Source organism: Notothenia coriiceps, unplaced genomic scaffold, assembly GCF_000735185.1.
Source record: "Notothenia coriiceps isolate Sejong01 unplaced genomic scaffold, NC01 NC01_scaffold00024667, whole genome shotgun sequence".
Taxonomy (NCBI): domain Eukaryota; kingdom Metazoa; phylum Chordata; class Actinopteri; order Perciformes; family Nototheniidae; genus Notothenia; species Notothenia coriiceps.
In genome coordinates this window covers 3537339-3545789 of record NW_011357368.1, presented here as the reverse complement: position 1 = coordinate 3545789, position 8451 = coordinate 3537339, and the positions used below count along the sequence as shown (strand labels likewise).

General features: G+C 40.6%; 2 protein-coding genes across 8 annotated transcripts in view; both read right to left on the bottom strand.

Moving 5' to 3' along the window:
* The window catches only part of LOC104955206 (protein FAM3C-like), a 48358-nt gene that overhangs the window by 26648 nt on the left and 13259 nt on the right, over positions 1–8451 (bottom strand). The gene's annotated exons all lie outside the window — the stretch shown is intronic.
* cfap20dc (CFAP20 domain containing) overlaps positions 1–8451 on the bottom strand; it is a 31887-nt gene that overhangs the window by 16995 nt on the left and 6441 nt on the right. For 4 of the 7 annotated variants that reach the window (XM_010782464.1, XM_010782457.1, XM_010782459.1 and 1 more), the window contains exons 8-11: positions 7482–7654; positions 7258–7366; positions 5093–5185; positions 2693–3000 (exon numbers count right to left, since the gene is read on the bottom strand). In XM_010782464.1, the coding sequence (XP_010780766.1) occupies positions 2693–3000; positions 5093–5185; positions 7258–7366; positions 7482–7654 (683 nt within the window). The remainder of the gene's footprint in view (positions 1–2692; positions 3001–5092; positions 5186–7257; positions 7367–7481; positions 7655–8451) is intronic. The other 3 variants (XM_010782460.1, XM_010782461.1, XM_010782462.1) reach the window with 3 other exon arrangements.

Below are 8451 nucleotides of genomic sequence, written 5' to 3'. Positions count from 1 at the left end.
CCCCCAACGCCCTGAGGCGTTCAAATCCAACATTATGGTTAAGCTCCGGACACCTTTGACGAATGTGTCCAAGTCACATCATTTATAGAATGTGGATTGTCTTATTTGTAACCTGGCTGGGTAATGGTAGCAGTCACCCCAGATGCTAACACCTCCAAACTTTAATGTTACGAATGTTTCTCGACATGACAGGAAAGGTGGTGATGTTGCTGCTATAATTAAAGGCTGCTTTCAATGCAAGCAGATATCATGTGGGGATTTTGTCTGATATGAATATCTTTGCACAGTGTTGAAAAGATAAAGAAAAATCCTGCTGTTAATAATTTACAGAAAAAGTTTTGATAGATTTCGGTAATAATTTAGATGCTTTTCTGATATCTCAGCAGATTTTGCAATTATTCAATTCACATTCATAACCCCAAAGACAAAAGGGAGCGAGGGGATTCTGTAGTCTGTTTGAAACGTCTGATGTGTTGCAAGAGGAAGGGCCGACAGAGCCAAGGGCACGCACTGGATTAGTTTACTCACAATAGTGTTAATATTTTAACAGCGATTTCAACAATACTCATGCCTTATTGACAGCTGTTTAGAAGTGTACTAATCCCTAATTATGATTAGCCCCTTATTTCCTCAATACGTTTAATGGGTATATAATTTAAGTGAAAACATGTGTGCCTTAACGCTTACATTTTGCAGAACCCGATAGCAGTGCCTACCCTGGAAAAACCAATAAATAAAAGTTTTGGATAAATTGAGATTTTAAAAGTGTGTTGACAGATCATTTGCTTTCCATCCCAGCCCTGCTGATTGCTATTTGGTATGCTTAAACCTTTCCTGAGAAATAAGCAATCAAGAAAAAGTAATATTGAGGATATTTCTGAAACAAGCACACTGCATTTGCTTAAAAGTATCTGAAAGACCTACACATAGATAAAGAGCTCCATAGCGGGACTATAGTTCAAAAACAAATCTTTGCTCAATGGGAATAAGTAACAATAACAATCCACATGTTTCCACCTTCTGGGGCAATGTGTAATTTTCAGCTTTGTGCTTCACCACAAACTGCCTTGCTCTAACAGCCTTCATACAAATATACACTGTTGGAGAGCAGTCTATATTTGAAGAAGTTGTGGTTATCCAATATATGATCTTTGGGGATAGCAAAAAAAAAAAACTGTGTTTATTTTGGATATTACAGAAGCGTGGCTCATTTTCGCCTCTGAAGAATAGTCACTTCCAAACTGACCATCTCACAGAAAAGTTGTACGCGAGAAGCATAACACTTCAAATGCCCTTCTTCCTGCTGGTAGTTTCAAAACACTGAGCATTTTACTAGATCCAATTTCTTACTCTTTTTTTTAACAGTATTGAAAGTGCATGCTTTATTCTTCACCTTTTAACTATACTTCATGCAGAGCGATGGGAGCTGATTTTAATGTGTTAATTCGAAAAAGTGCTCCTTTAATCACCCCCCTTAGACACACTTTTAGTGTTATTTCATTGTGAAATGTTGTAATTAAAAAAGTCATCCAATTTCCTTCAACCTCAGCTGTTTAACGTCAGTAGTAACATTCTACCAAAAAAAACCCAAACTATGGTTGGCGGGTGTTGGTTACTTTTGGAAGTGTTTGGGTGGCTCATTTTAGGGCAACATTTCAAATCAGTTTTGGAACACTGTGTGCTGTATGACTTCTCTTTTGCAAAAAGCACACACTGTATACTTTCCTCTTTTTTCGTTAGTTTTTCTTGAGAAGTAGTACAATGAAACACTGTTGGTTATAAGCTAATAATCTATTTGTGGATTGTAAGCAATGAACACTGGCAGAAAACCAGCCGTAATGAAAATGTTTCAACAGAGGTACATATAGACATAAAGCCCTTCTTCAAAAACAAAAGTGGAAAATCAAAATGTCAGCTCTGGTTAGGGCCGTAACACGAGCAAACAGAACCTGTGTACTGTTGTTCTTACCAGATCAACCTGATGTGAGCTCTATAGATGTTTATCTGCACATGCACACATAGCAATGGAAAAGGGGCATTTCCCCAGGCTTCCTGTTGACTCCATTTCAAATGACCAGGAAATAAACTGATACTTTCTGGATTGTTATCACAAGTTAAAAAAAAGCATATTGAAACCATAGACTGTATATATAAAGATTGAAACATGAGATGTTACACATGCATGCAACAGAGATATCCAGAATCAGTTTCTGGTAAGGTTTCTTTTGTTTAAGCAGTGGATTTTCTTCTTTAACATTCAAAGGTCACATTACATTTAATGCAACACATTTTTTTAAAACTAATCAGCTTCACAACTATATTTGGATTCTTAATGGGTCTGAATAATCTGACTTATTATAACGTTCTAAATAAGTAAAAGCAATTAGCATTTCTTTGAAGGTCTTTGCACTTGGTTCAACACTTTAGATTTCTGTGCTCAGCAATAGAAAAACTACTTATCTTAATTATAAGTCTCAGAACCATTATTAAATATTCTGATAATAAATGCCCCCCCTGACCTTTGAAGTTAAGGTATTCTGCAGTTAACTGCCACTGATCAATGAATCAAATCAAACTGAATGATATCAAAATGTGGATATAATGCGAAATATTATAACAACATTGAATATTTTTCAAATGTGCACATTAAGTACTGGCAGTGTGCACGTGCCCCTAGAAAGATCAGACATACCTCATCACTCTCACTGCCGATGAAGTCGTCCTCGGGCTGGGCCTCATACCGCCTTCCACTCTGAACCGGATCATCTCCCATCTCCGTCTTCTCCTGCTCACCCTGGCCTTGCCCTCGTTTGGGTGAGTGTGGCTGGGATGAGAAAGTGAACACCTCTTCTTTCAGAGTGAGCTGGGGCTCGGACCCGTCATTACTCTCCCAGCTGCTCCCGACCTGCAGGTCACGAGAAAGACCTGGACCGATGGAGCCGCGCAGGGGCTCTGCTGGAGAGGGGGCAGATCCTGAACTCTCCCTGAGGCTACACTCTTCTGAAATAAAAGAAAAAAGTAAAAATCCTCACATTTAAACTGAAGCAGGAGAAAAAATCTTTTTGGAAAAGCCAACCTTGAGTGTACAAATCGTTGGATTCATGAATAAGTCTTTTAGAAAAACACATGAAGGTCTTAGCCAGGTGGAGTAAAGAATAATGATAGGAATCTAACTACAGTGAATGATTTGAGTTTTTTTCATCGTGTGATTAATATCCTTCTAGTTTCATTTGATTATATGCACATAAAAATACATAATAAAAATATGCAAAGTTGTAATGAATTTGATTGCCTGCCAGAAAAAGGCCATTCATCTCTCCAGCACTGATGTGATGGAGTAGTTCTTTTTTTATAGCCCTGCTACGCTGATACCGTAATGATAATATGAACAACATAATCAGTAGTGAGGACAGCAGTTTACTGCAACGTTGTCACTCAAACAATGAAAGCTCTGTACAAACACTCTTTAAAACTGACATATTTTCCAGGTAAATGTTGCAGCCGTTCCGCTTTATATTTCAATTTTTTGTTACAGAACAAAGAGAAACTGTGACAGTATGTTCCTGAATATCTGTACAATCTCTTCAAGCCTTAAATGAAAGATGCATGACACACTGAATCCTTAACCTCCTCCGGCCTGAGATCAAAGGGAGTGGCACCACTATGTGAATGAGGGAGCACATCTGAACCTCTCGACAGTATAATCACTTTCTCTAATTGCCCACTGTGTGGCAAACCCTGAGCTCAGGAGATGGCCCTCTGACTTTTATTTAATATGCCACATTACCATTAATGAACTAACTGCTTTCAGTCTTTGGGCAGGGCTACAGCCAAGGAGCTTATTGCTGTGGAGAAACATCCATAGATGAGCTTTCAGAGCATGTGCACACGTTTTCTGAGGACAATGCCGGTGTAGGTGGGTGTGTGGCGTGTGTGTGCGCGCCTGTGTGTAAGTGTGTGTGGAGGGGGGTTTCTTGGGCTAAGATAGAAGTAGGTACACCTACACAAATCCTGAAATGGCCTTGACGTGGGCTATGCAAAATTAAAAAGGGGGAACAAAAGCGATGGTGTATGCAGCACTGAATGTGGCTCATTAAAATTCATGCAATATTTTTGAAGTGATTTAAATTAAGACTGGAAATAGGTATTTTTATCAAGTATAAAAAAGCTCCTTGGTCAAATCAGAACAGGCAAAGTAGAAACCAATATCACTCAGTATGCATATTATTCTCCTTTGTCCCATCACTCACTATCTTTTTAGACTCTTCAAACCATCACTCAGTATGAAAGTGCACACATCTCCCTGCTGCTCCATCTGCTGCTACACTCCCTGTCTATTCACAGCAGAAGATAGCCTAACCTGCTGTTAGGGGCTTTGTAGTTTCTGTTAGGGTCAGGGGTTGGTGCTCACTCTTTTGCCTACTGGGTGTGGAATTGCCTTTCTCCCTGGTTTTACTTCTCTTTCTGTTGCCACCATGGAACAGCATCTGGAGAGGCTGTTAATCAGAATTAAATGACCTACGGCAGGGGTGCCCAATACGTCGATCACAAGGGTACTGTGGGTAGATCGCATGGCATTGAAAAAAAAAAAAGAAGAAAAGAAAAAAAACATTTTATTTTTTTCAAAGTTAGCCTATCATCCATCCTTACCATGGCATTTGCCACTTGATTGACGTACAGGTAAGCCAGTCTGAGTTGTATTGTGCATATGGGTTCATGCAGTTATGAGGGGGCCTCACCTCCTCATCTGAAGCGCAAATGCGGCGCACTATTATACGTTTATAGGGCGCAATTGGTGTAAGCGCGCCACAGTTTATCCGCCGCCGTTTAGTCCACTAGCACCCCNGGCGCACTATTATACGTTTATAGGGCGCAATTGGTGTAAGCGCGCCACAGTTTATCCGCCGCCGTTTAGTCCACTAGCATCCCCCCCCCCGGCCCTGTAGGTAGATCACTTGGGCGTGGTCATTTTAAAAGTAGCTCCCAAGCTGAAAAAGTGTGGGCACCCCCCGACCCACGGTGTTGAACCTGTAAACACGTTAAAACTGTGTATTCCAACATACTCAGTGAACACGCGATGAAGTGATCTCACCTCTTCCTGCACTGTACACCCGGAGCTTCTTAGATCCCTGCTTGTCAAACACTCTGTCTTTCGGGGGATGGGGCTGTAAACTGCCAAGTGTTCCTACAGAGTCCTTTCAACATTAGAACAGCTTTATAACACAAAACAGTCAAACAATGTTATTATAGCTTGCCAGAAGCATATCTGTGAAATGATTATGCACTGTGAAAGTCCTTATTAATGAAGGCATTTCAGTAACTGAGCTTCTTACATTCATTCAGTGCAGGGAGAATACATCCTGCTACATTATGTTCAGCTGATTAAGGAATTGTAATCATCGGTTTTTGCATTCAGTCATGCTCAAAGGATGGTGCATAACCAACGGAAAAAGCTGTTATTAGGTGCTTGGGAGAATAAACTGTGCCAGAGCTGGGATCTTGTTTTGTTGGTTGATATGTAATGCTTTAACTGATGCACAAGAATAATCGGATGCATTCTTAAGGCCAAGAAGATGTGATTAGAGGAATGCAGTGTGCGCTTTTACAGCAAGAAGCGAACTTTAAGTCATGCAGCTATACACCGGATCTGCATCGGTGCACATCACATTCACAAGCCTTACAATAAAACCAACGGAGTGATTTCCATCGATGATGTTTTTCAGTCACCCAGGGTACAAGATATTAGGAGGTACCAAGTCAAAGCCTACGTCATGTCCCTTGATCAGTTTATAACATTTTCACTGCAAGACAAACAACTAGAGCTTGGTTGATTTGCTTTGTTTGCATATGAGAAAAAGGGATATTTAAGTTTGGTTCTTTCAAATTATAATGTTTGGCGTTTTTGCGTTATGAATTAATGAGGGTGGGTCGCAATGATATTGGTATCTCCTCTATAAGCCAATGCTGAGCAGTGAAAAAGTAAGCCTTGCTTTTCCAAAAAAACACTTTCTAGCTACAGGAATAAACTTTAATTCTGGAATTTTCTAAAAACTTGTCAGCTATGTTTCTGTGTTGGGTTCACTCTCCCATTTTAGTTCAATTTCAAATGTTCTGCTCCTTATTACCGCCTATCAGTCACTTAAAAACAGGTCGCTCTCTTTGGCAAAAGTTGTCATGTGCGTTATTTATGCATCACTGCCAGCTCCCTTTCTGACTCTGTCGGTCTCGCTGATTGCTTACCTATTAATGACTGAGCTTTTGAACAAAGACCAAATAATCTGCCTTTTGCGATAACTGCTCTACCTCTGCATTCTGCTTCTTGGTCCACATTACAACTAAGACTGTACATATATCTATTTATTTCTTCTTTCCAATGATCCGTTTGCATGTTTGCTGCTTGCTATTGGGTCCAGAGACCTACAACTACATACAAAAAAATGGCCAGGTTGGGATTTAACAACCAATCAGAGATGGAGAATCATCTGTCGATCATGGGCTTTGTAAGGAAACACTCACTGGCTTCAAAAAGAAAAACCGCTCTGGTTGGTAATGTGGGCACACATTAGGAAAAACAATAGCCAAAGCTGTCATTGAACAATCAATGATCTCCATTTTTTTTTAACCTAGAAGCTGATCTGAGGAGAAGGAATACAATACACTTAAAGACTAACAAACCTCCTTTCACTTCATATTTTAATTACTTTACAGCATTGTCTTGTTATCAGTGTTTATTGTTCTGTATTTAACACTAGCCACCCCCCTAAACTCTAAACCATGTTGTGATTCAGTGAGTGAGCGTAATGGCTGCTTTATTCTACAGTAAGTGTGATATACAGATGTGCTTGTTTAACACTGTATATTTATATATAAATATAATGAATACATATACTTTATATACGAGGTATATACTTATATAGCTGTTAAGCATTATTGTTAATCTGATTATTTTTTACCAACTTAATGTTTTGTGTATGTATATACACACACTGTATATTTTTAATATTAATAAAAAGCTTAGTCTTTTATCCACAGAAAAACAGGTAGAAGAAAATTAAATGTCAGCTTCTTCCTAAACAGATTTTCATTTTGTTGAATTTAAAGCCATCCTCATGTAAGTAAGTCTGTATACAACGCCTTAAACAAATAAAGATACAAATGTATCTGGTGATATAATAGCTGACGAGGGCATGTATAGTTGTAGTGTAGGAAGCATGCAGCTGAGATAAAACAACACATCGAACTCTTATTCGATTCTACCCTGGAGAAGAATTTGGGAAGGTTCTCCGTGTGATAAATGATTCCTCAGTTTGGCACTGCTCTCACTTTCTGCAGCAACTTTTTGGTTCATTTTACTAGACGGGGATGCCTGCAGGGAACAACAAGAGAAGGAAAACAAGTTCAAAAACAACATGATCTATTTTGTATTTGTAGTCATGTATGACATATAGTTATGTTTGATATTATGGGATTCATGAGCTTACCACATTCGATACAAAGAGAAGACTTTTATCCATTTCTTCTGAGGCTGCACTGCTTTTTCTTCCAGTTTGAGGGGGTGGCCCTGAAACCCTGGAGCCTGAGGCTGTGTGTAAAACACCCTGAGGCCTGGCTCTTCTATAACCGGTAGATCTGGCAGTGGTAGACTGATCAGGAACTGAAACGAAATTTCAATCATAGACCTTTGTTGTTTAATTAAGATTTCCATTTTTCGAATTTTCTTACATCTTTTTCTCATACATAATCTAAACGTGGCTTTACCTCAGCCACAACGCAGACTCTATGCATTACATTAATTCACACAATGTTGGCAATTCTCAGCAGGAAACCGATGGACTGTCTACTCCAAGTAGGGAATGAGTCCTTACCCCGAGTGAAGGAGTTCAAGTATTTCGGGGTCTTGTTCTCGAGTGAGGGAACAATGGAGGGGGAGATGGGCCGGAGAATCGGAGCAGCGGGAGCGGTACTGCAGTTGCTTTACCGCATCGTTGTGACGAAAAGGGAGCTGAGCCAGAAGGCAAAGCTCTCTGTCTACCGAGCCATCTTCGTTCCTACCCTCACCTATGGTCATGAAGGATGGGTCATGACCGAAAGAACGAGATTGCGGATGCAAGCGGCCGAGATGTGTTTTCTCCGCAGGGTGGCTGGTGTCTCCCTTAGGGATAAGGTGAGAAGTTCAGTCATCCGGGAGGGACTCAGAGTTGAACCGCTCCTCCTTCGCGTCGAAAGGAGCCAGTTGAGGTGGTTCGGGCACCTAGTTAGGATGCCACCTGGGCGCCTCCCTAGGGAGGTGTTCCAGGCACGTCCAGCTGGGAAGAGACCAAGGGGTAGACCTAGAACCAGGTGGAGGGATTATATCTCTTCGCTGGCCGCGCCTTGGGATCCCCCAGTCAGAGCTGGTTGATGTGGCCAGGGAAAAGAAAGTTTGGGGCTCTCTGCTGGAACTGCTACCCC